Source organism: Oncorhynchus tshawytscha, linkage group LG19 (assembly GCF_018296145.1).
Source record: "Oncorhynchus tshawytscha isolate Ot180627B linkage group LG19, Otsh_v2.0, whole genome shotgun sequence".
NCBI classification, from domain to species: Eukaryota; Metazoa; Chordata; class Actinopteri; order Salmoniformes; family Salmonidae; genus Oncorhynchus; species Oncorhynchus tshawytscha.
In genome coordinates, this window is record NC_056447.1 from 31841473 (window position 1) to 31868610 (window position 27138).

A 27138-nucleotide genomic window follows, 5' to 3' on the forward strand; every position below is an offset into this window, starting at 1 on the left:
GAGAAACTCAAGGTAAGAGAGATCAGATAAAGAACCACAATTTGACTACAGAGATAAAATGTCACTAAATTGCAACTGATAGCTCTCTCCTACTCTCTCTCTCTGCAGGAGCCTGTTCTGAGTGCCAAGGACGTAGAGGTTGACCTCAGTATCTCAGAACATGAACCATCTGTGTGCTGATGCAGGTGAGATCCAGTCAGACCATATACCCACGTTTAATCATATCATGGCTTACTTTAGGATCTTCAACCTCCTCTTACATTCATCAAAGATGTTGAAAGCATCAGCAACTAGCGTGTGTGGTCCCAGCAGCCTCACATCATGTCCTGATTACTGGGCTATGTGGGTCAGGTGACCAGCTTGTGTCCTCAGAGAAAGGAGGCCGTGCTACGGCGCCTGATATGAGCATTCATCAAGGTGAAAAAGAGAGATAGTAGTGCTTGATGACATCTAACTATTGTTCTGTGTCCAATAACGCCCTCTAGAGGAGATGGAGAGCAATGCAGCCCATGTCCAGCATCAAACAAACATTCCATAACCAGAACTCCTTCATACGGACAATAGACTACACAGCAAACTGCTCAAGAGGAGGTAATAAACTATTGAGTGGTTGATGGGTTAATCAGTTGTACAAACTTAACACACCTTTTGTATGAAGGGTCAAAGGTTTAAGTTTCCAGTGTTTTCTTTTCTATGATTAGGGGCAGTAGGTTCTTAACTGTGGTTGTGGAGCTTGGATAGAGTGTAGATGCTAGGAACAGGTAAGCATGGCCATGCTCCTGATACTGGTGGTTAAATGTACAGTATACTCTGTCTTTACAGTGCATAATGCAAATATGTGTACATTAAACCTAATCCTTGTGTGTTTTATTTTAGTTATTTTTACAATATTTAGTTGGTGGGGGGAGCAGTATTACACTTTTAAAAGTGCAAAGCCTCTCTTGTGATACAGAATTATGTCCTAACGTCTAAAATACCACTAGATGGCATTATCACCTAACCATGAACTACATACTGTACATAGAAACCTGTGATTTGAAAGACCATATATTTTATTAAACAAACAAACAATATCCATAGAAAGAGTACAATCTTCACTTGTATCAGTCCGGTGTGGTAACGACTGATTAAGCCAGTACTTATGGCACTTCAACATGATACCTTCTCCCACGTGTTACTACCTAGTCAATCCTCTTCATCCCCATTGGAACATAATGCCATAATGAGCTCCTTCCACATCTTCCTGTGGAACTATGGGTGCATAATCCCAAAAGTACAAACTGGCTTCTTCTCCTTGTCTCCTTCCCTTTATCTGCATATATTGCATTCATCTATCCTGCCTTTTTATATTAGTGGAGATGAGGAGAGGGACCAGACGTTTTCAGCCTGCCACTCAGCTTCCTTCAACAATACTAAAAGTCCTAATCAGAGGCAGTTCTAGAATCTTCAAAGCTACTCAAACATTCTTCCGCAGTAAAGGGTTTGTAACAACAGAAGCCATTTGTTTCTGGCTAATGGCCAAGGTTTGTGAGTTGTACGATGCACCAGGCACATACCAAAGGTGTCAAAAACACAGAATTAGAACATACTGTACTGAATATCTCACAAAACAGGTCACTCCACCGGAAAAAAGATAAACTCCATCACACGATTCAAGTTTCAGTTAAACCCACAGAACATCAAGTGCAAGGCTGCATCTCAATGCTCTTTAACAGCTTCCTGTCCATCATCCATCTATCTGAAACTACAGGAGTGGATGGATGAACGAAGGTAAGGGAAGGAAGCCACTGTAGAACACTGAGACACTCCCATCCCTGAAATTAAACACTGACATATGCGCTTTGGTCCTCACGGCAGACCATACATAAAGGCTATAGATCTTGGAAATCATGTGTTTGATTTATTTGATACCATTCCCCTTCCACTCCAGCCATTACCACGAGCCTGTCTTTCCCAATTAAGGTGCCACCAACCTCCTGTACATTCATCCATAGAGTCTGTTTCCTGTTCAGAATCCTCTCTGTGCTCCTGATCCATGGGCCAACGATGGTAAAGCAGCTTTTTTACATTGAATATAAAAGCCACTTTTCTCTTTCAGCTGAAACAGGGACTCTAGAGACAGTGTCCCACTCCGCCCCCCTGTGTCACTGTGTGTTCTCCCTGCTGTCACTCGAACATGGTGTGTGCCAGACCAGTCTGCCTGAAGGTCTCGGCCACCTGTCTGGAGTGCTGGATCTTGGCGGACAGGGCCTCCAACATGTCATTCTGGTCCACAGCCGTGGCCGTGTGGTAGATAAATGTCCCCAAGGACTCAAGACCCCTCATCCCCAGGTTCACCCCACAACCTGGTCGGAGGAGAGGAGGGTGGGGGGGGCAAAGATACATTTTATCAGTGCTGTGAGTTGAATATCTGTCAAACATAGTGAGAAGATGAATCTGAAATCATGAGGTCTTGGGAGAGATGTTATATCGTACTCTTATCAAAGATACTGAAAATATGAGCGATAAAACACATCAAAAGGCATTATTAATTTCATAAACCCCTCATTAATAAAAACGGTTACACGTAGCCTGAAAGACACTGAGGGGTACTCTAAAAGATGTTGAAATGTTGTAAAGTAAAAAGCAACCTCAGAGAGATGGAGAAATTGATTTTCAGAGGCTAAAATGGCATTCAGTACAGTAGTGAGTCACACCACTTCTCTCTCCTTCTCAAGTGTCTTCATGCTCTAAAAATAGGGGCCCCTTGACAACAAGGGTGATTTATTTTACCTATGGGAAAACCAAGCACTCTGTTGATGATGATGATGAAGTCAAGGAGTTACACATACCTGCATTAGTGATACCACAGAAGTTGAGCACTGCGACAAGTGAGGCCAGAACTTTTTTGTGTACCAATGTAAGCTGATGTCAGGGCGTTTGCGTGTACCTGTGTCGAAGTTGAGCACCCGTACCGCCTCCCCCTCCACGGTCACAGACACATTGTCTCCCTCTATGTAGGCAGCACTGACTCTCCGGTGAGACAGCTGGATGTCAAATAGACGTCTACTGCACTGCATGCGGTGCAGTGTCAGGTCGTTGAGACGGGGCTCGATGTCGGTCTTATACGCATTAAACGACTGGTGGAAGATGTTCTTCATGATCTGGAGGGAGAGGAAACCAGAGATGAGTCATGGAACAGAATGTGTTTTGTAGGCTCGCCCCTAATTTATGTGTGCACTGTTACCTGGAGTTGCATGGCAAAAAGTCCAGGAACAAAGGACAATGCCCAAGGACTAGTCAGCCCTTCGCCTTTCTGAGTGGTCAAAATGTTTCTCTCTGGTACAGTATCCAGAGACTGACTATTGAATTTGATAGATACCAGAGATGGATACTATAGTATTACTCTATCTGAAAGTTGTTCACTGAGGATAACTCTGATGCTCTCTACAGTATATTGATATGTGATCTCTGTGGTTACTTGTATCTGTACAGGGTGAACTCTGAATTAATATATGCAAAAACATTTTGTGGTCCTCTCAGGAATTCTGTCTTATTTACACTGGTCTCATCCCCCACACAAGCCTGTAATTGCTGTGACACCCCATGGAGATTGGGCCTTGGTGGTCAGGTTGCACTGTAAACTTGGTATTGTTTGATTGGTCAATGGTGGTTGGTTTTGGGTTACACACTACAGTTTTATAGTCAAACAGAAACACCACCCACCCAGCCAGCCAGCCAACGGCTGGATAAAGAAATCTGGTGTGGCCAAGACAAAGACAAAGCAACTGAAGATCCTCTTAGAGAAAAAGAGGGACCTGAGTGACTGTAACTGACAGCCCAAGTTGTCAGTGCAAAACCATGTTAGCTCATGGGCTCAGATTTGTTGCTCAAACCAAGAGCACAGCCCAGTGAGCTACCTCTGCCATACAAACAAACTGCGGTACCTACCAGAGTCAATTGTACAGGAATATAATCAGGACATTTTAATCTTATCCATTGATGTTCTGGAAGACAGTGAAACTTGAAAAAGAACAGTAGAAAACACATCTCTGACCCTCCTCTGACGTCTGCTCTGTTATCACGTCGATTGTAAAACGATTACAGCCATGAAATGAATGATTCCCCCCCTTCTTCCTTTCTCTCTCTTCTACTCTCTTCCTCTCTCTCTCTCTGTGTGACACTGCTGTGCTCTCCACTCATCTGTCCTTCAGCCCACACCAGGACAGTCATCCGTAACCAAGTAACAGCATACGTGTGTGTGTTCTACATGGAATAAAATAAGGGTTCTCCTATGGGGACAGCCAAAGAACCCTTTTGTAACCCTTTTTTCTAAGAGTGTACAGATGGCCCCTCCAGCCACACACAACACACACACACACACACAGGGCTTTGCTCTGTGTACTCAACAGACTAACACAGTGTGGTCAGGGGTCATATGCTGGAAGAAAGGTGTGAGGTAAGTAGGTGTAAAAAGCGACTCTGTGGCCAGGGTTATTATTAGAAATACAGTACATTAGTCTGGCCAAGCAGGGAGCCAAGGCTCATACACACATGCATGGAAGGGCACAGAAAACATACTGTGATCACAGCATTCATTATTGGATGATTGATTGATTCATTTTCTGTCCATTTGTTTTCTAAACCTTCTAAACCAGTTTATTTCTGTTGGTAAGCAGACTGGCAAGCCTGAAGAATAGGTCTTAGCTCTAGGTAATGGCTAGTGGTCCCATCCAAGGTCCTAGGGAAATTGCAGGGAATTGTGCAGGGAAGTGCAGGGAATGCAGGGAATTGGTATGGAACAGATGATCTGTGCTGTCATCAGAAATAGACAGTGCCTGCTAGGGTCTTTACCGAGGAGTTAGCTGTGTGTCGGAGGAAGCGGACCATCTTGGTGTCTGAGGCGGGGCAGACCAGAGCCATGTAGCGGTTCCGGAAGGTTCCGTAGATCTTGAGGTGGAACCCTGGCTTGACGGCAGAGCTTTTCGGCTCCCTGAGAGCCTCCACTCCGTACGCAGACAAGTCGAAGAACAGGCTGTGGGCTCGGATCTCTGGGGTGGGCACCTGGAGATGAAAAGGAGAGGGATGTCAGTGTGTGTGTGTAAATAAGAGATAGAGGAAGAGAGAGAGGGAGCAACAGATGCATTTAATTTAGAGTGCTGAGAGAAGAGATTACTGTCATACTTACCATCATCAGTATAGAAATAACATAAAACTACTTAGGGAGAACTGTTAAAAAACCTTCATAGATTCAATGATATGTTGTTATCCTGTAAAACTGTTTAAACCATGTCATCGTTGAATACTCGTTTCTGAATGGTGTGAAGGGCATTATAGAGCAAGCATTATTTCCTTATAACGCACAGTATAACAGCACGGTATAATTCAATGGCTATACTCACAGTATACTAAACATTAGGAACACCTTCCCAATATCGAATTGCCTTCGATGGCCACTGGCACACTGGCGAAGTGTGCGCTTCATCGATGAATCCCGGTTAAAACTGTACCAGGCAAATGGCAGACAGCAAGTACGGTGTCTTGTGGGAGAGCGGTTTTCTGATGTCAATGTTGTGAACAGAGTGCCCCACGTGGTGGAGGTGGGGTTATGGTCTGGGCAGGCATAAGCCACGGACAACGAGCACAGTTGCATTTTATCAATGGCAATTTGAATGCACGAGATCCTGAGGCCCATTGTCGTGTCATTCATCCTCCGCGGTCACCTCAAATCAAATCAAATCAAATTTATTTATATAGCCCTTCGTACATCAGCTGATATCTCAAAGTGCTGTACAGAAACCCAGCCTAAAACCCCAAACAGCAAGCAATGCAGGTGTAGAAGCACGGTGGCTAGGAAAAACTCCCTAGAAAGGCCAAAACCTAGGAAGAAACCTAGAGAGGAACCAGGCTATGTGGGGTGGCCAGTCCTCTTCTGGCTGTGCCGGGTGGAGATTATAACAGAACATGGCCAAGATGTTCAAATGTTCATAAATGACCAGCATGGTCGAATAATAATAAGGCAGAACAGTTGAAACTGGAGCAGCAGCACAGTCAGGTGGAAGTTGAAACTGGAGCAGCAGCATGGCCAGGTGGACTGGGGACAGCAAGGAGTCATCATGTCAGGTAGTCCTGGGGCATGGTCCTAGGGCTCAGGTCAGTTGAAACTGGAACAGCAGTATGGCCAGGTGGACTGGGGACAGCAAGGAGTCATCATGTCAGGTAGTCCTGGAGCTCAGGTCCTAGGGCTCGGGTCCTCCGAGAGAGAGAAAGAAAGAGAGAAGGAGAGAATTAGAGAACGCACACTTAGATTCACACAGGACACCGAATAGGACAGGAGAAGTACTCCAGATATAACAAACTGACCCCAGCCCCCGACACATAAACTACTGCAGCATAAATACTGGAGGCTGAGACAGGAGGGGTCAGGAGACACTGTGGCCCCAACCGAGGTCACCCCGGACAGGGCCAAACAGGAAGGATATAACCCCACCCACTTTGCCAAAGCACAGCCCCCACACCACTAGAGGGATATCTTCAACCACCAACTTACCATCCTGAGACAAGGCTGAGTATAGCCCACAAAGATCTCCGCCACGGCACAACCCAAGGGGGGCGCCAACCCAGACAGGATGACCACAACAGTGAATCAACCCACTCAGGTGACGCACCCCCTCCAGGGACGGCATGAGAGAGCCCCAGTAAGCCAGTGACCCAGCCCCTGTAATAGGGTTAGAGGCAGAGAATCCCAGTGGAAAGAGGGGAACCGGCCAGGCAGAGACAGCAAGGGCGGTTCGTTGCTCCAGAGCCTTTCCGTTCACCTTCCCACTCCTGGGCCAGACTACACTCAATCATATGACCCACTGAAGAGATGAGTCTTCAGTAAAGACTTAAAGGTTGAGACCGAGTTTGCGTCTCTGACATGGGTAGGCAGACCGTTCCATAAAAATGGAGCTCTATAGGAGAAAGCCCTGCCTCCAGCTGTTTGCTTAGAAATTCTAGGGACAATTAGGAGGCCTGCGTCTTGTGACCGTAGCGTACGTGTAGGTATGTACGGCAGGACCAAATCAGAGAGATAGGTAGGAGCAAGCCCATGTAATGCTTTGTAGTTTAGCAGTAAAACCTTGAAATCAGCCCTTGCTTTGACAGGAAGCCAGTGTAGAGAGGCTAGCACTGGAGTAATATGATCAAATTTTTTGGTTCTAGTCAGGATTCTAGCAGCCGTATTTAGCACTAACTGAAGTTTATTTAGTGCTTTATCCGGGTAGCCGGAAAATAGAGCATTGCAGTAGTCTAACCTAGAAGTGACAAAAGCATGGATTAATTTTTCTGCATCATTTTTGGACAGAAAGTTTCTGATTTTTGCAATGATTTTTGCAAAACCTCATGTTTCAGTATAAAGCACGGCCCAATGTCGAAAGAATCTGTACACAATTCCTGGAAGCTGAAAATGTCCCAGTTCTTCCATGGCCTGCATTCTCACCCGACATGTCACCCGTTGAGCCTGTTTGGGATACTGTGCATCAACGTGTACGACAGTGTGTTCCAGTTCCCGCCAATTTCCAGAAACTTTGCAGAGCCATTGAAGAGGAATGGGACAACATTCCACAGGCCATAATCAACAGCCTGATCAACTCTATGCGACAGAGATGTGTCCGCTGCATGAGGCAAATGGTGGTCATACCAGATACTGACACGCCCCTACCTTAACCTGTCTAGGACTGGGGTTCCGCTCGCCAACAGCCAATGAAATTTCAAGGCACCAAATACAAATCAACAGAAATCTCATAAATCTAATTTCTCAAACATAGGAGTATTAGGCACCATTTTAAAGATAACGTTCTCGTTAATCCAGCCACAGTGTCTGATTTCAAAAATGGTTTACAGCGAAAGCTCCGCAAACGATTATGTTAGGTTACTACCAAGCCACAGAAAAAACATTTTTCCAGCCAAAGAGAGGAGTCACAAAAAGCACAAATAGAGGTAAAATTAATCACTAACCTTTAATGATCTTCATCAGATGACACTCATAGGACTTCATGTTACACAATACATGTAAGTTTTGTTCGGTAAAGTTCATATTTATATCCAAAAATCTTATTTTACATTGGCGTGTTACATTCAGTAGTTCCAAAACATGCAGTGATATTGCAGAGAGCCACATGAATTCACAGAAATACTCGTTATAAATGTTGATGAAAATTCAAGTGTTATGCGTGGAACTTTAGATAAACTTCTCCTTAATGCAACCGTTGTGTAAGATTTTTTTTTTTACTTTACGGAAAAAGCATAATTTGAGAACGGCGCTCAGAGCCCAAACCAGCCAGAGAAATATCTGCCATGTTGGGTAGTCAACATTATTCATAAATCGCATTATAAATATTCACTTACCTTTGATGATCTTCATCAGAATGCACTCCCAGGAATCGCAGTTCCACAATAAATGCTTGTAAATAAATGCTTGTAAATAAATGCTTTGTTCGATAATGTCCATCATTTATGTTCATTTATGTCCAATAGCTTCTTTTGTTAGGGTCGTTTGGTAAACAAATCCAAAATCGCGTTCAGGTCCAAATGTTCAAAAGGTTTTATTACAGGTCGAAGAAACTTGTCAAACTAAGTATAGAATCAATCTTTAGGATGTTTTTCTCATAAATGTTCAATAATGTTCCAACCGTAGAATTCCATTGTCTGTAGAAAAGCAATGGAACGAGAGATACCTCTCATGTGATAGCGTATGACTGAGAACGAGGCTGCAGACAGACCCCTTAGTCAAACAGCTCCCATCCGGCCCCCCTTCACAGGAGCAGCCGGAAACAAAGTTCTAAAGACAGTTGACATCTAGTGGAAGCCTTAGGAAGTGCAAAATAACCCATATCCCACTCTGTATTCGATAGGAGTGAGTTCAAAAACTACAAACATCAGAATTCCCACCTCCTGTTTGGATTTTTTCTCAGGTTTTTGCCTGCCATATGAGTTCTGTTATATTCACAGACATCATTCAAACAGTTGTAGAAACTTCAGAGTGTTTTCTATCCAATACTGCTAATAATATGCATATATTAGCATCTGGGACTGAGTAGGAGGCAGTTCACTCTAGGCACATTATACATCCAAAAGTGAAAATGCTGCCCCCTATCCCAAATAAGTTTTTAGGTATCTGTGATCAACAGATGCATATCTGTATCCCCAGTCATGTGAAATCCATAGAAATGTATTTATTTCAATTGACTGATTTCCTTATAACTGTAACTAATTGTTGCATGTTGCGTTTATATTTTTGTTCAGTGTATGTTTGAGCTTCTTTTGAAAGCATAAGCTGAATTGACAATATTATTGACATTTGTTGAATTCGATTTTCATAACAGCCAGCTAGGGGTACGTTCGTAAATTCTTCTGTTATTCTGTGCTTTTGCACACTCAGATGAGAGTGCTCTGAAATAGGAGTAGATAGCCAGAGCGAATTTCCGAATGCGCCCTAGGACTGATGGTCTGGTTAGCTAAACAAGCAAGTCTGTTTGTTTGGTTACCAAGGCAACTAATGTAGCTGTGCTAGCTACCTCAGTGGAAGATGAATATATTTTTACCTGCAAATGAACCAATTTCTTGCAGCAAATGTGTTAAATTGTAGGCATGGTATAAAAGGGATAATCAACTCAGTAGTCTATGCGTTCTCAACTCGGGGGTCTATGCGTTCTCCGTGGAAGGTTAGTTCACACCTTCCATATCATTCATTATTTTCCATAGAATGCATAGCCCGTAGTTGATTCTCCCTTAAATATCAACAATTAACTAATTATGACATGGTGTTAGTACAGTAAATGTGCTTCAGATATTGAATATATATATCTCACTTGATGTTGCCCTCTATACCACCCTTTTTCCCTCTCTGCTTTCCACCTCTCTCACCCTCTCTCTTTCTATGTGCATGTGTATTATCTCTCTAGCTCTCACTCTCCATCTCTTTCTTCATATCTCTCTTTCTTTTTCACACATCTGACCCCTTTTCCACCCCAAAAGGGTGTTTTATCCTTTAACCCCCCCCCCCACCCAGAATTGATCTAAATTCACATCAATGACATGAACCAGACCAGTGTGATCCAACAGTGTTTTACCACTGCAGAGGAGAGAGCGGGGTGGATAAACAGGTCATATCCTCTGAGCTAAATTCATTAACTAACGGAAACGGCCAGCGAGAGATAGATAAGTTAAGTAGTGATTGGAAGTCACAGCTGTGTGAATCTGCCACTGTGGAGAGGATGTAGCTGGAGCACAATAAGAGAACAGAGTAAACCCATGATGAACACAAACAGGTCTCTGAGAAACAGATGTGACACATCACTGCTACTGCTCAACCTTATGAAACACTGACCTGACATAGCCTTGGATAGAACAAGTGGTTTAACTCTCTCGCGCGCGCACTCTCATTCTCTGTCTCTCTCATATTTGTGTTTTACATTGTTTGCATTGCTATTACATCTGTGCTCACAGCCCTGTCTTCTTTATTATGAGAATAAACTGTGTCTTATCAGTGTTTTTCCTGATGTTTGGTTAGCTATGCAGGACATGTGATGACTGCTTATGTAAATATGATCCAGGTGCTTATCTCTCCCTGCAGGGCAGCCAAGAGGCTGTGTCTGTTTATTAGTTAGGAGACCATCTCAATTGTCTAGAAGGGCTTCATCTGCTCACCATCTTCACTGATCAAACCTAGCCAATGTGTAAGCAATATAGTGGATGCCTATTATATCTACAATTTGCATTCACCAGACCAGTTCTTTCATGTCAATGCAGTTGAAGGAAATAAGATAATGAGAGTAGGCTATTTTAGAGTACTGAGAATTATGTTCTAGACCCAGTAAGAGAGAATCATCATGAATGAAGACATTTCTGGTGCCAGAATTGTACCTATAATGAACCCAAGTTTAGTTGACTTTCAGTTTTATAAAACATTCATTTCACATGAAAGGAAAATGGCATGTTGCAGTATAGAAGTGCCTCTAACTTGTCTTAGAGCAACTTTCCCAACCAGCAATATAGTTACTCATGCTCATTCAGCAGCTATAGGGGCAGAGATAAAACATGAACAAAGGCTCCAAAAACACCCAGTACTGTACGTCCTTTTACAAACTGCAACGCTCTCAGTATGGTCGTTAGATGTATACTTGTACACATGAAATTGTGTCATTCCAAACTTTATCCACAACGTTATGTTCCATTTTGTGTGACCTGAGTGGTTCCCCCTATCCAGCTGTGCTGCTTCTCCATGTAGCATGCGCATGACCACAGAAATAAGTATCACTCAAGTCCCACTACACTGAGAATGTAGTTGTTTCCTTTGTTCATTTTTTATCTCTAACTGTAACTGCTGAACGAGCATGAGAAAGTATATCTCTGGTAGGGTAAGTTTCTCAAAAACAAGGGAGATTGCAAAAAAAGTGTCTGGGCATTTCTATAACACACAATTTACATCAAAAACATTGATTTGTTCAAATGAAGTGAACCTCTTCTTTAAAGAGACACAGTAAACAAATCAGAGTTCATACAGATAGAGGAGACAGCTGTTGCATAGCAGATCTTGTTGTGCTGATAGCTGCCTATGTCATCATCCTGTCTGTATTTCCTCTGTTTCTTCTATTCCTTCATTATCCCGTCATTCATTTCTTCCTTCCTTCCTCCCCTCCGCTGCTCCCAGTAACACCACTAACTCATCACACCATCCACTCTCTGGTTGCCATGACAGATGACCTTTGGCCCAGGAACACCAGAGCTGATGACATCACATTCATATATCCATTAGTCAGGTAACAGATGAGGATCAAGACAATACACGGCCTGAGGGCCTGACAAGCCTGACATACTGTACAGTAACACCTGCTGTACACCTGATAGCATCAATATAATTCAAAAGGGGCTTCAGCCTGTCACTGACTACTTTTATCTATGGATGGATCTCAATGTTCCCATAGAGTACAATAAGCTCTATACAGTGTACTTAAGGAGATGTTCAGATTACCATAAACACACCAAGGGCAGGTTTGACAGACCAACATGGAACAGGGCCATATTGCTAGTATAGACAGTCCTTATGGCCATTCTACAGAGATATGGTTTATATAGGAGTTATATACTGTATTGCATTCAGCTGTGAACCACCAGGGCTCTGTTTGATCTCTCTCTGTGTGTGTGTGTGTGTGTGTGTGTGTGTGTGTGTGTGTGTGTGTGTGTGTGTGTGTGTGTGTGTGTGTGTGTGCTTGTCTGACCTGTCTCTGGTCCAGTCTCTCTATAGTGGCATTAGCCCCGTATGCGTGGCAGGACTCTACAGTGTAGTCAGAGCTGATACCCAGCACAGAGCATGAGTCCCCACACGACCCATCAGCCACCACGATCACACGCGGCCAATCAGAACCCGGGATCTTCCGCAGGTACTCCTCTGTGAACTGATAAACAGGAAGAACAGATCAAGAAAGGGACAGAGAGAGTGAGAGAGGGGGAGGGGGTAGATTATTTATTTTTGTCCATTATTGTAAATAAGAATTTCTTCTTAACTGACTTGCCTAGTTAAATAATGGTTAAATAAAATAAAATAATGTTTATACCCTCCCTTTCTATCCCTCTTTCTGTCTAAACAAATGCTTATCCTAAAAGTGGTACGACATCATCAGAGACATACCAGTCATACAGCTTAAAGGATCACACTTACACCCCTGTCCATGTGCCCTCGAGCAAGGTACTTAACCCTAATTGCTCCAGGGTTGCCATTGATAATGGCTGAAAAAATACATTTCCAAAAACACATGAAATAGGACTAATATAAGCACCCACCTAATTATTATTATGATGAGGACTATTATTGTTATTATTATCTAAAATACCAAACAATAACAGCCCTATGTTTGAGACAACTTTGTGTGTATGTGTGTGTGTTGCGTAGGGTCTGATATCCTGGTTTGTTTAGGTACTGGTTCATGTCTGTGATAAGGCTAAGTGTCCAGAGCATTAGAGCAGGGCAGTGATCTGGTGTAAACACTATCACACACACAGATAACTGTTGATTAAAACAAATACAAAAGATTGTTAGTTTATACAAAAGAAATACCTGATAACAGGAATAGAGGAATGAATAATACAGATAGAAAATAATAGTCAGAGATAGAGAGACAGGGAGAGAGAGAGAGAGAGAGAGAGAGAGAGAGAGAGAGAGAGAGAGAGAGAGAGAGAGAGAGAGAGAGAGAGAGAGAGAGAGAGAAAGAGAGAGAAAAGAGAAAGAGAGAGAGAGAGAGAGAGAGAAAGAGAGAGAGAGAGAGAGAATGAGAGAGAGAGAGAGAGAGAGAGACAGGGAGAGAAAGAGAGAGAGAGAAAGAGAGAGAAAGAGAGAGAGAGAGAGAGAGAGAGAGAGAGAGAGAGAGACAGAGAGACAGAGAGAGAGAAAGAGAGAGAGAGAGAGAGAGAAAGAGAAAGAGGGAGCGTGTGGGAGTGTGTGTGGGAGTGTGTGTGAGAGTGTGTGTCCGATTGTAAATATAAATGGATAAAGCCAACGATTACTTGACACCATTCATTCTTATGTGAAGACTCAATAGCACATTTAAAGGCTAGGAAGTAAGTTTTTAGCTTGCTAAAATGGTGTCTTCTGGAGACATAATATACGCAGATTGAGCTAGTCCAGGAACTGATGTTGCAGGCTAGCTCAGTGCTTCCCTATCTTATTGACTATCTCAAGTTGGAGAACAACCGGGGTACTGCAGGCTGCTGTTAGAATCTAAATTATCCTTATAACTTATTCTGTGTACGATTTTAAAATAATCGGTTCAAGGACATACACTATATATACTAAAGTATGTGGACACCCCTTCAAATTAGTGAATTTTACTATTTCAGCCACAACAGTTGCTGACAGGTGTATAAAATCGAGCACAGAGCCATGCAATTTCCATAGACAAACATTGGCAGTAGAATGAATGGCCTTACTGAAGAGCTGAGTGCGAGCCAGGCCTAACGGCCCAACATCTGTGCCCGACCTCACTAATGCTCTTGTGGCTGAATGGAAGCAATTCCCCGCAGCAATGTTCCAGCATCTAGTGTAAAGCCTTCCCAGAGAGTGGGGGCTGTTATAGCATTAAAGTGTGACTAACTCCATATTAATGCTGATGACTTTGAAATGAGATATAAGACGAGCAGGTGTCCACATACATTCGGCCATGTAGTGTACATCTAGTGCAATAGAAGCAACTATTGATTGTCTTAGACTTTTTTGTTTATTTACATGAATATTTCTCAAGAAGATTGCCATTTTCTCATTCACTATAATGGGGGATCCTGCTTTTCTGAAAACAACAGCCTGCAGGACCGCGGTTGCCCTTGAACATCTTTGGCTTCAATGAGAGGGAGAAGTCGTTCTCCCCTGGTGTGTGTCCAACATTAAACTCAATAAGGTTTGAGCCAGTGATGGCTGAGAGTCGAGGCTAAGACGTGTTAAATCCATTCAGACTACAGAGAACTGGTGATTTAAAAGTCCTGTCATTCATTCGGGGCGGCAGGGTGGCCTAGTGGTTAGAGTGTTGGACTAGTAACCGGAAGGTGGCAAGTTCAAACACCTGAGCTGACAAGGTACAAATCTGTCGTTCTGCTCCTGAACTGGCAGTTAACCCACTGTTCCTAGGCCGTCATTGAAAATAAGAATTTGTTCTTAACTGACTTGCCTAGTTAAATAAAGGTAAATAAATAAAAATTCACAGATCACACAGCCTGGAACTAAACCAATAATCAAGCACTCCTGTCTAATAATGGCTATGGACAGGATGCTTCAGAATTGTCAATGTTTTTTAATGATGCAGAACTTTGTTCCGATCAAAGATATGCTTGACCTTGAAGTTCACCTGCTTTAATGCATAAACATGGGGTGAGTCACTGGATCGCCAGGGAGGAAGCAAGGAGAGGAAGGTGAACCAGGGGTGGACAGCTCTCATCCTCAAGGGCTGCACTGTCCACTGGCCTTCATTCCTACCTTTAATCAGATACTGATTAACCAATGGGGATTATTATTGCCATGGCAATAGGTACTGATTTATTCATTACAAATGTCATGAAGTGATCAAAAGGCACTGGTGTGAACTGAGAAACTCTGTCCAGCCAGCAAACAGATAAGGCCTTTAGGGCAGTGATCCTCAACACTGCTCCTTGAGAGCTGCAGACTGCATGTTTTTGTTCCAGCTCAGCAAAAAAACACATGATTCAGCTAATCAAGGGGACAATGATCAGTTGATTAACTGAGTCAGGTGTGATGGCACTAAGCTGGGACAAAAACCTGCAATACTACTGTGGCTCTAGAGGAGCAGGACTGAGGGTCTCTGCCTTTCAGAATAGAGAGAGCCTGAGGACACACATTTTCCCGGTTATGTTGTGTCAGCAGATAAGCCCAGCTTTAGTGAATGTGATCAGAATTTTGCCATTATATAATGATGTGCTGCTATAAGCCCTAGTACTGTAGGCTGCCATCATTCTACCATTGTTTAATGCTGTAATGCAGAGAAAGGCTTAGGGAGATTTATGCAATGAGTGGTACGGTAATCTGCATCAGAACACATTTACCAGTGACTCTTTACAATCAACTATACATCAGATGTGTATCTATCAGGTGGTGATGTATAGTCACTGAATCTCAGGCTATTCTATAGAACAGAAAGGTGGCTGGTTAAAAAAATGTAAACTAAAAAGTGAACAATCATATGATCCTAAATACATACTAAATATCTATATACACTTGAAGTCAGAAGTTTACATACACTTAGGTTGGAGTCATAAAAACTCGTTTTTCAACCACTCCACAAATTTCTTGTTAACAAACTATCATTTTTGCAAGTCGGTTAGGACATCTACATTGTGCACGACACAATACATTTTTCCAACAATTGTTTACAGACAGATTATTTCACTTATAATTCACTGTATCACAATTCCAGTGGGTCAGAAGTTTACATACACTTAGTTGACTGTGCCTTTATGTCATGGCTTTAGAAGCTTCTGATAGGCTAATTGACATAATTTGAGTCAATTGGAGGTGTGGATGTATTTCAAGGCCTACCTTCAAACTCAGTGCCTCTTTGCTTGACATCCTGGGAAAATCAAAAGAAATATGCCAAGACCTCAGAAAAAAATTGTGGACCTCCACAAGTCTGGTTCATCCTTGGGAGCAATTTCCAAACACCTGAAGGGACAACGTTCATCTGTACAAACAATAGTAAGCAAGTATAAACACCATGGGACCATGCATCCGGCATTCCGCTCAGGAAGGAGACACGTTCTGTCTCCTAGAGATGAATGTACTTTGGTGCAAAAGTGCAAATCAATCCCAGAACAACAGCAAAGGACCTTGTGAAGATGCTGGAGGAAACAGGTAGAAAAGTATCTATATCCACAGTAAAACAAGTCCTATATCGATATAACCTAAAAGGTCGCTCAGCAAGGAAGAAGCCACTGCTCCAAAACCGCCATAAAAAGAACCAGACTATGGTTTGCAACTGCACATGAAGACAAAGATCGTACATTTTGGAGAAAAAGCCCTCTGGTCTGATGAAACAAAAATAGAACTGTTTGGCCATAATGACCATCGTTATGTTTGGAGGAAAAAGGGGGAGGCTTGCAAGCCGAAAGACACCATCCCCAACCACAGGTGTAGCAGCATCATGTTGTGGGGGTGCTTTGCTGCAGATGGGACTGGTGCACATCACAAAATAGAAAAATGATGTGTATATATTGAAGCAACATCTCAAGACATCAGTCAGGAAGTTAAAGCTTGGTCGCAAATGGGTCTTCCAAATGGACAATGACGCCAAGCATACTTCCAAAGTTGTGGCAAAATGGCTTAAGGACAACAAAGTCAAGGTATTGGACTGGCCATCACAAAGCCCTGACCTCAATCCTATAGAAAATGTGTGGGCAGAACTGAAAAAGTGTGTGCGAGCAAGGAGGCCTACAAACCTGACTCAGTTACACCAGTTCTGTCAGGAGGAATGGGCCAAAATGCACCCAAATTATTGTGGGAAGCTTGTGGAAGATTACTCAAAACGTTTGACCCAAATTAAACAATTTAAAGGCAATGCTACCAAATACTAATTGAGTGTATGTAAACTTGTGACCCACTGGGAATGAGATGCTGAAATAAATCATTCTCTCTACTATTATACAGACATTTCATATTCTTAAAATAAAGTGGTGATCCTAACTGACCTAAGACAGGGAATATTTACTTGGATTAAATGTCAGGAATTGTGAAACACTGAGTTTAAATATATTTGGCTAAGGTGTATGTAAACTTCCGACTTCAACTGTATCTATACCTTTTTGGTTACTACATGATTCCATATGTGTTATTTCATAGTTGTGATGTCTTCACTATTATTCTACAATGTAGAAAATAGTAAATATATAGAAAACCCCTGGAATAAGTAGGTGTGTCCAAACTTTTGACACGTACTGTATATATACACACACTGAACAAGAATATAAACAACAATTTCAAAGATTTTGCTTGATACAAGGAAATCAGTCAATTTAAATAGATAAATGATGCCCTAATCAATGGATTTCACATGACTGGAAATACAGACATGCATCTGTTGTAAGATGGCGCCGGAGAAGAAGGCAGACGATTTACATGCCCCCAGCCGATTGTGTTATTTTGTTTGTTTATTTGCATTTTTTGTAACTTGTTTTTTTACTTATTTTGTACATAATGTTGCTGCTACCGTCTCTTATGACCGAAAATAACTTCTAGACATCAGGATTGCGATTATTCACCACGGACTAGCAGAATACTTTTTTTCCTTTCATGACTCTGACGAGTCCAACGTGAAGGATATACTGCTTCCTCGGGAACATGCACCGATCCCCATGATCTGCGTGAAGAGGAGGCATAGAAAGAGGGTCCGAAGTGATCAAGGTGATCAAATAAACCACAATAAACCTCAAATAAACCCCCACTTCCCTCCATTCTGCGAGCAAATGTGCAATCCTTGGAGAATAAAATCGACTAGTTACACGGAAGATTAAACTACCAACGGGATATTAAAAACTAACACCTTATGCTTCACGGAGTCATGGCTGAACGACGACAACATCAACATACAGTTGGTTGGTTATACAATGTACCTGCAGGATAGAACAATGGTGTCTGGTGAGACAAGGGGCGGCGGACTATGTATTTTTGTAAATAACAGCTGGTGCACAATATCTATGGAAGTCTCAAGCTATTGCTCGGCCTGAGGTAGAATATCTCATGATAAGCTGTAGACCACACTACCTACCTAGAGAGTTTTCATCTGTATTTTTCGTAGCTGTTTACATACCACCTCAGTCAGAGGCTGGCACTAAGACAGCATTAATTGAGCTGTATTCCACCATAAGCAAACAAGAAAACGCTCACCCAGAGGCGGCGCTCCTAGTAGCCGGGGACTTTAATGGGGAAAGGGAAACTTAAATCCATTTGACCAAATTTCTATCAGCATGTTAAGTGTGTAATCAGAGGAAAAAGAACTATGGACCACCTATACTCCACACACAGAGACACATACAAAGCTCTCCCTCACCCTCCATTTGGCAAATCTGACCATAATTCTATCCTCCTGATTCCTGCTTACAAGCTAAAATTAAAGCAGGAAGCACCAGTGACAAGATCAATAAAAAAGTGGTCAGATGAAGCAGGTGCTAAACTACAGGACTGTTTTGCTAGCACTGACTGGAATATGCTCCGGGATAACTCCAATGGCATTGAGGAGTACACCACATCAGTCATTTGCTTCATCAATAAATGCACCGATGACATCATCCCCATAGTTACCGCACGTACATACCCCAACCAGAAGCCATGGATTACAGTCAGCATCCTCACTGAGCTAAAGGCTAGAGCTGCCGCTTTCAAGGAGTGGGACTCGAACCCAGAAGCTTAGAAGAAATCCCGCTATGCCCTCCGACGAACCATCATCAAACAGGCAAAGCGTCAATACAGGATTAAGATTGAATCGTACTACACCGGCCGGCTCTGACGCTCGTCGGATGTGGCAGGCCATGCAAACCATTACAGACTACAAAGGGAAGCACAGCCCAGAGCTGCCCAGTGACACAAGCCTACCAGATGAGCTAAACTACTTCTATGCTCGCTTCGAGGTAAATAACACTGAAACATGCATGAGAGCACCAACTGTTCCCGGAAGACTGTGTGATCACGCTCTATGCAGCCGATGTAAGGTCAACATTCACAGGGCCGCTGGGCCACATGGATTACCAGGACGTGTACTGCGAGCATGTGCTGACCAACTGGCAAGTGTCTTCACTGACATTTTCAACCTCTCCCTGTCCCTGTCCGAGTCTGTAATACCAACATGTTTTAAGCAGACCACCATAGTGCCTGTGCCCAAGAAAACTAAGGTACCCTGCCTAAATGACTACCGACCTGTAGCACTCACATCTGTAGCCATGAAGTGCTTTGAAAGGTTGGTCATGGCTCACATCAACACCATCATCCCAGAAACCCTAGACACACACCAATTTGCATACCACCCCAACAGATCCACAGATGATGCAATCTCTATTGCACTCCACACTGCCCTTTCCCACCTGGAGAGAAGGAACACCAATGTTCAACACCAAAGTGCCCTCAAAGCCCACTAAGCTAATGACCCTGGGACTAAACACATCCCTCTGCAACTAGATCCTGGACTTCCTGATGGGCCGCCCTCAGGCGGTAAGTGTAGGTAACAACACATCCGCCACACTGATCCTCAACACAGGGGCCCTGCAGTGGTGCGTGCTCAGTCCCCTCCTGTACTCCCTGTTCTCTCATGACGGCATGGCCAGGCACGACTCCAACACCATCATTCAATTTGCTGATGACACAACAGTGGTAGGCCTGATCACCGACAACAACGAGACAGCCTATAGGGAGGAGAGCAGAGACCTGGCCATGTGGTGCCAGAACAACAACCTCTCCCTCAACGTGATCAAGACAAAGGAGACTATTGTGGACTACAGAAAAGGAGGACTGAGCACGCCCCCATTCTCATTGACGGGGCTGCAGTGGAGCAGGTTGAGAGCTGTGTCCACATCACCAACAAACTAACATGAGGTTAACTAAAGGTTCTACAGCTGCACCAGTTCTACTAACTAAAGGTTCTACAGCTGCACCATTGAGAACATCCTGACTGGTTACATCACTGTCTGGTATGGCAACTGCTCGGCCTCTGACCGCAAGGCACTACAGAGGGTAGTGCGAACGGTCCAGTACATCACTGGGGCCAAGCTTCCTGCCATCCAGGACCTCTATACCAGGCGGTGTCAGAGGAAGGCCTTAAAATTGTCAAATACTCCAGCCACCCTAGTTATAGATTGTTCTCTCTGCTTCCGCATGGAAAGCAGTACCGGAGCGCCAAGTCTAGGTCCAAGAGGTTTCTAAACAGCTTCTACCCCCAAGCCATCAGACTCCTGAACATCTAGTTCATGGGTGCTTCTACATCTGCATTGCTTGCTGTTTTGGGTTTTAGGCTGGGTTTCTGTTCAGCACTTTGTGACATCAGCTGATGTAAAAAGGCTTTATAAATAAATGTGATTGATTGATTGATCTAGTCAAATGGCTACCCAGACTATTTGCATTGCCCCCTCCCCCTCTTTACACCACTGCTACTCTTTGTCGTCATCTATGCATAGTCACTTTAATAACTCTACCTACATGTACATACTACCTCAACTAACCGGTGCCCCCGCACATTGACTCTGTACCGGTACCCCCCTGTATATAGTCTCGCTATTGTTATTTTACTGCTGCTCTTTAATTACTTGTTACTTTTATCTCTTATTCTTATCTGTATTTTTTTTAACTGCATTGTTGGTTAGTGGCTCATAAGTAAGCATTTCACCTGTTATACTGTATTTGGCACATGTGACTAATAACATTTTATTTGATGTATTTGATGGTTAAAGATACCTTTAAAAAAGGTAGGGGTGTGGATCAGAAAACCAGTCAGTATCTGGTGTGACCACCATTTGCCTCATGCAGCGTCACAAATATCCTTTGCTAGTGGCCATCGAAGGTGAGCATTTGCATACTTTTATTGATTACGACGCTAAACTGTAGTCAGGTCAAGACCCTGGTGAGGACAAAGGAGCACACAGATGAGCTTCCCTGAGACGGTTTCTGGCAGTTTGTGCTGAAAAACTTTGGTTGTGCAAACCCACAGTTTTATCAGCTGTCCGGGTAGCTCGTTTCAGACCATCCCGCAAGTGAAGAAGCCAGTTGTGGAGGTCCTGAGCTGGCGTGGTTACACGTGGTCTGCGGTTGTGAGGCCGGTTGGACGTAGTGCCAAATTCTCTAAAACGACATTGGAGGCGGCTTATGGTAGATAAATGAACATTCAATTGTCTGACAACAGCTCTGGTGGGCATTCCTGCAGTCAGCATGCCAATTGCACACTCTCAAAACTTGAGACATTTGTGGCATTGTGTTGTGTGACAAAACTGCTCATTTTATAGTGGCCTTTTATTGACCCCAGCACAATTGTGATGCTGTTTTAATCAGTTTCTTGATATGCCACACCTGCCAGGAAATTGAGAAATGCTCACTCACTACCAGGGCTGTAAACAAATTTGTGCACACAATTTGAAAGAAAAGCTTTTCGTGGGTATGGAACATTCTGGGATCTTTTATTTTAGCTCATGAAACATGGGGCCAACACTCTACCTGTTGTGTTAATATTTTTGTTCAGTATATATATTCAATACAGTGGGTTGATGCTTGCCAGAGTGCAACCCCCCTATTGTTCTCTCTCTCTAAATATAGAACTTACAAATAATGTGACAAGTAATGCATTTTTTTCAATATAGGTTTAGAAATAAAGGGAAATATATGTAGTGTACCTTCGTTCCCAGCTGAACCTTGATTTCCACCTTCTGTCTCTTCTGCTCCAGAATGCTAAGCAGGTACTCTTGAAACACTCCTATCTTCGTGAAGAAGTGCTCGTTGTGCCAGCAGCCCTCCATGTTATCAAAGTCCACCCCCAGTTCGAGCAGGAACTCCACACTGCGCGGGTCCAGGGCAATCTGCTGGGGGCGGCAGAGCAGCGCCGTGCGGTACCTCTCATCCAGCAGCGTGAGCTTCAGCACCTTCCCCGAGCGAACAGCGACTAGCGCGGCCGTCAGCCCCACGGGACCCGAGCCCACTATTAGAACCGAGATCCGGGCCCGCCATTGCCTGATCCCGTCCAGGCTCACTTTGACCACCACGTAAAACACCACGGCCACCAGAGTGCTGAGCGCGGTGTCGTAGGCTAGAGCCCGGTACTGTTCATCTGTTTTCTCCTTGTTGATGCTGTTGAGTCCGGTGCTCTCCGTCGGCAGCCCGTCCATGCTGTGGCTAGATATGAGCATTTATCACTTAGACTTGTTGGAGGTAGAGAGAGCTTTCTTACATGCGCACAGTCACGTAACTGTCGCCTTGGTCAGTGCTCTCCAGCAGAGAGAGAAACGCAGCGTCTCTCCACACAGACCCATCCACTCAACGAGACCAGCTGCGACCAAACACACATTCTCTTCTCTTCTCCCGCAAGTAAAGTCACAGTTGGCTAGACGTCCCAGGCATGACACTGTTGTGAATAAATTATTCAATCAGTTGCGATGTATTTAAAAACCATAAAACAAAATAACTGACCGATAAAGCGATACTGTATCGCTTTACCGTTTATCTCCAGCCGCGGTAAGTGTAGCAATTACACGTTAACGAGCGCCGGGCGTCCTGCCCTGTGGTCACAATCAGGTCCTGCAACAAGTTCAGAGGGCATAAACTCAAAAGAGACCAGTTTCACCCGAGTGTAAAACAATTAATCCGTTTGAATAGGGTCTAATTGACTTTGACTGTGAGTAAATGTGTAGGCTATTTTCAAAGTCAAATATGCATCCCATTAATATTGTCCATCTGGTCAGTGGCCACATTGCTTCCAGCCCTTTATGTGACCTGCTGCAACACTAACTGCAGTCTGTCTGCAGGTCTGGACAATCAGCTCTGGGTTTATTTCAGGGACTATTGATTCTCTGTCTAAAACTAGGCATGTCGATTACCTCCGACCTCTATCTCTCTCTGTAATGACATGGCTGTAACCTAAAACACCATCAGTGTATATTGCGGTTGACCTCCCCAGTAGAGAGTGTGGTGGAATTATTGTAATCAAACGGAGAGACTTTTAAGATTTCTTCAAAACAATCAAACTTCATAATTTAATTAGTGCAGTAATGGAGCGGGTTGGTAATCACTTATACTTATAATTCACAGCAGACAGTATCTGTTGTGTGAACAGTTTTCATTGTGTAGAGACCAGTGTCTGGCCCCCCAACGTCATACAGGAGCCATGTCTCCCTGGAACTGTATAGAACAGAAACATTAACTCATGCTCTGGAATGCGGTATCCCCAAAGACATCGTAAATCTCCTGTCAGTGTTATCTCCCAGAGGCCCACTTTCAGTTCACACAGACACAATAGAGAGTTATAAGAACCCTCTACTCTGTTGAATAAAATAACCATTTGATGCAATAAAAGTATTATAACATAGGCTTGTAATTTCCGCCATAAGAGATGGCAATGTCACTGTGATAGCTTAACCCCAGGGGACTGCGCAGCTGCAGAGACAGGCTGGATGACAGTAAGTCAGCAGCACACTTCTCTTGCAGAGGAAAGGCTGTGTGTGGCTGTTCCTTATCATGGAATTTAGTATATTTAGGGCATAATTGATATGCATGTTTTATACAGAATTCATACAAAGGAAATGTAAATGTCAACCTTTTTTTGCATATCGCACAAACACACGCACACTCTTGTACAGCTAACCTTGTGGGGACAAACAATTCAGTCCCTCCAAAATCGTATTTTCCCTAATCCCTAACCCCAACCTGTACTCTTACCCTTACACTAACCTTAACCCAAAAACCTAACCTTAAAAACCTGTTAAGGAGGCTGTCAATTTTCGCAGCTTTTTGTTAAAAATCGCCCAACATTTCAGCGTCCTGCTACTCATGCCAGGAATATAGTATATGCATATGATAAGTGTGTGTGTATAGAAAACACCCTGAAGTCTCTAAAACTGGTTAAATCGTGTCTGTGGCTAGAACATAACGTGTTTAGGAGTCAAAATCCTTCGAAAAACTGCTCACCCAAAACACAAAAATAATATCCATCCGCCAGTCAATGTATTGTCTAAGGTGAAAAAAAATACTTATCAAGCCCCTGTAAACGCCTACAGCTTCCACACGATGTCGCCAATGCTGTCATTTTGGGGCTGGTTTATCCTTGGTTTGGTGACGTATAAGCACTTCCTTTCATCGAGTACACCACAGGATGTTATGAAAGTGAAAACATGGACGATGATTTCAAGACTTGCTGCTATCGAATACAGATCGCCCCGTGATCAATCTAATAGACTATTAAAGTTTATTAATACCTAAAGTTGGTTTAGAAAAGTAATTTGAAGTGATTTGTAAAAGTATATAGGTAACTTTTGTAATTTTAAAAAGTGACGTTGCGTCATGTAAAGGGGCATTTTTCTGGATCAGACCGGTCGTCAGCGTCAGCAAATCACATTTTGGGTATACAATGACGGATTTAATCGGGAAAAAGACCCAATTGTGATGTTTATGTGACATATAGGAGTGCCAAGAAAGAAGCTCGTCAAAGGTAATGAATGTTTTATATTTTATTTCTGCGTTTTGGGTAGCGCCGGCTACCGCTAAATCTGTTGTTTTGTTGACGGTCTGGTATTCTGGGGGAGCATGCTATCAGATAATAGCTTCTCATGCTTTCGCCGAAAAGCATTTTACAAATCTGACTTGGAGGCTAGATTCACAACGAGTGTAGCTTTAATTCACTACCTTGCATTTGTGTTTTAATGAAAGTTTGAGTTTTATCGAAAACAATAAGTGGCGCTCTAAAATATCCGCTGATTTGATCCCGCCAGAGGAACATCCTCCCTAACAAGTTTTAACCCTAAAACTAACCCTAAACCAAATTCTAACCTTAACCTTAAACCCCCTAGAAATAGCATTTGACCTAGTGGGGACCAACAAAATGTCCCCAGTTGGTCAAATGTGTTTGTTTACTATTCTTGCGGGGAACAGAAGTCTCCACAAGAATAGTTAAACACGTACATACACACACGTCCACACACACACACACACACACACACACACTCAAAAAAAAAACTGTACTAGACTCTACATACAGTACCAGTCAAAAGCTTGGACACACCTACTCATTCAAGGGTTTTTCTTTATTTTGACTATTTTCTACATTGTATAATAATAGTGAAGACATTACAACTATCAAATAACACATATGGAATCATGTAGTAAGCAAAAAATGTTAAACAAATATATTTTAGATTCCTCAAAGAAGCCACTCTTTGCCTTGATGACAGCTTTGCACACTCTTGGCATTCTCTCAACCAGCTTAACCTGGAATGCTTTTCCAACAGTCATGAAGGAGTTCCCACATATGCTGAGAACTTGTTGGCTGCTTTTCCTTCACTCTGTGGTCCAACTCATCCCAAACCACCTCAATTGGGTTGAGGTCTGGTGATTGTGGAGGCCAGGTCATCTGATGCAGCACACCCTCACACTCCTTTGTCAAAAAGCCCTTGCACAGCCTAGGTCATTGTCCTGTTGAAAAACGCATGATAGTCCCACTAAGCGCACACCAGATGTGATGGCGTATCGCTGCAAAATGCTGTGGTAGCCATGCTGGTTAAGTGTGCCTTGAATTCTAAAAGAATCAAGACAGAGTCACCAGCAAAACACCCCAACACCATCACACCTCCTCCATGCTTCATGGTGGGAACCACACATTCGGAGATGACAGGAGAGGTACTCCTGATATAACAAACTGACCCTAGCCCCCCTCCTGTCTCAGCCTCCAGTATTTATGCTGCAGTAGTTTATGTGTCGGGGGGCTAGGGTCAGTTTGTTATATCTGGAGTACCTCTCCTGTCCTATTCCGTGTCCTGTGTGAATCTAAGTGTGCGTTCTCTAATTCTCTCTTTCTCTCTCTCTCTCTCTCGGAGGACCTGAGCCCTAGGACCATGCCCCAGGACTACCTGACATGATGACTCCTTGCTGTCCCCAGTCCACCTGGCCGTGCTGCTGCTCCAGTTTCAACTGTTCTGCCTTATTATTATTCGACCATGCTGGTCATTTATGAACATTTGAACATCTTGGCCATGTTCTGTTATAATCTCCACCCGGCACAGCCAGAAGAGGACTGGCCACCCCACATATGCTCTCTCTAATTCTCTCTTTCTTTCTCTCTCTCGGAGGACCTGAGCCCTAGGACCATGCCCCAGGACTACCTGACATGATGACTCCTTGCTGTCCCCAGTCCACCTGACCGTGCTGCTGCTCCAGTTTCAACTGTTCTGCCTTATTATTATACGACCATGCTGGTCATTTATGAACATTTGAACATCTTGGCCATGTTCTGTTATAATCTCCACCCGGCACAGCCAGAAGAGGACTGGCCACCCCACATAGCCTGGTTCCTCTCTAGGTTTCTTCCTAGGTTTTGGCCTTTCTAGGGAGTTTTTCCTAGCCACCGTGCTTCTACACCTGCATTGCTTGCTGTTTGGGGTTTTAGGCTGGGTTTCTGTACAGCACTTTGAGATATCAGCTGATGTACGAAGGGCAATATAAATAAATTTGATTTGATGATTTGATTTGATTCACCTACTCTGCGTCTCACAATTACACAGCGGTTGGAACCAAAAATCTAAAATTTGGACTCATCAGACCAAAGGACAGATTTCCACCAGTATAATGTCCATTGCTCGTGTTTCTTGGCCCAAGCAAGTCTCTTCTTGTTATTGGTGTCCTTTAGGATTGGTTTCTTTGCAGCAATTAGAACATGAAGGTCTGATTCACGCAGTCTCATCTGAACAATTGATGTTGAGATGTGTCTGTTACTTGAAATCTGTGAAGCGTTTATTTGGGCTGCAATTTCTTAGGCTGGTAACTCTAATGAACTTATCCTCTGAAGCAGAGGTAACTCTGGGCCTTCCTTTCCTGTTGCGGTCCTCATGAAAGCCAATTTCAATATAGAGCTTGATGGTTTTTCCGACTGCACTTGAAAACTTTCAAAGTTC

General features: G+C 43.4%; 1 protein-coding gene across 1 annotated transcript; it reads right to left on the reverse strand.

The window, feature by feature from the left end:
* Nucleotides 1-1037: 1037 nt before the first annotated feature.
* On the reverse strand, nt 1038-22932 carry si:dkey-234i14.6. Its single transcript, XM_024379612.2, has 5 exons — nt 21880-22932; nt 12240-12416; nt 4834-5043; nt 2930-3143; nt 1038-2345 (listed from the first exon to the last, which is right to left on the reverse strand). The coding sequence occupies exons 1-5, from the start codon at nt 22387-22389 to the stop codon at nt 2167-2169; spliced, it is 1290 nt and encodes a 429-aa protein (XP_024235380.2). The 5' UTR covers nt 22390-22932; the 3' UTR covers nt 1038-2166.
* Between the last annotated feature and the right edge of the window lie 4206 nt (nt 22933-27138).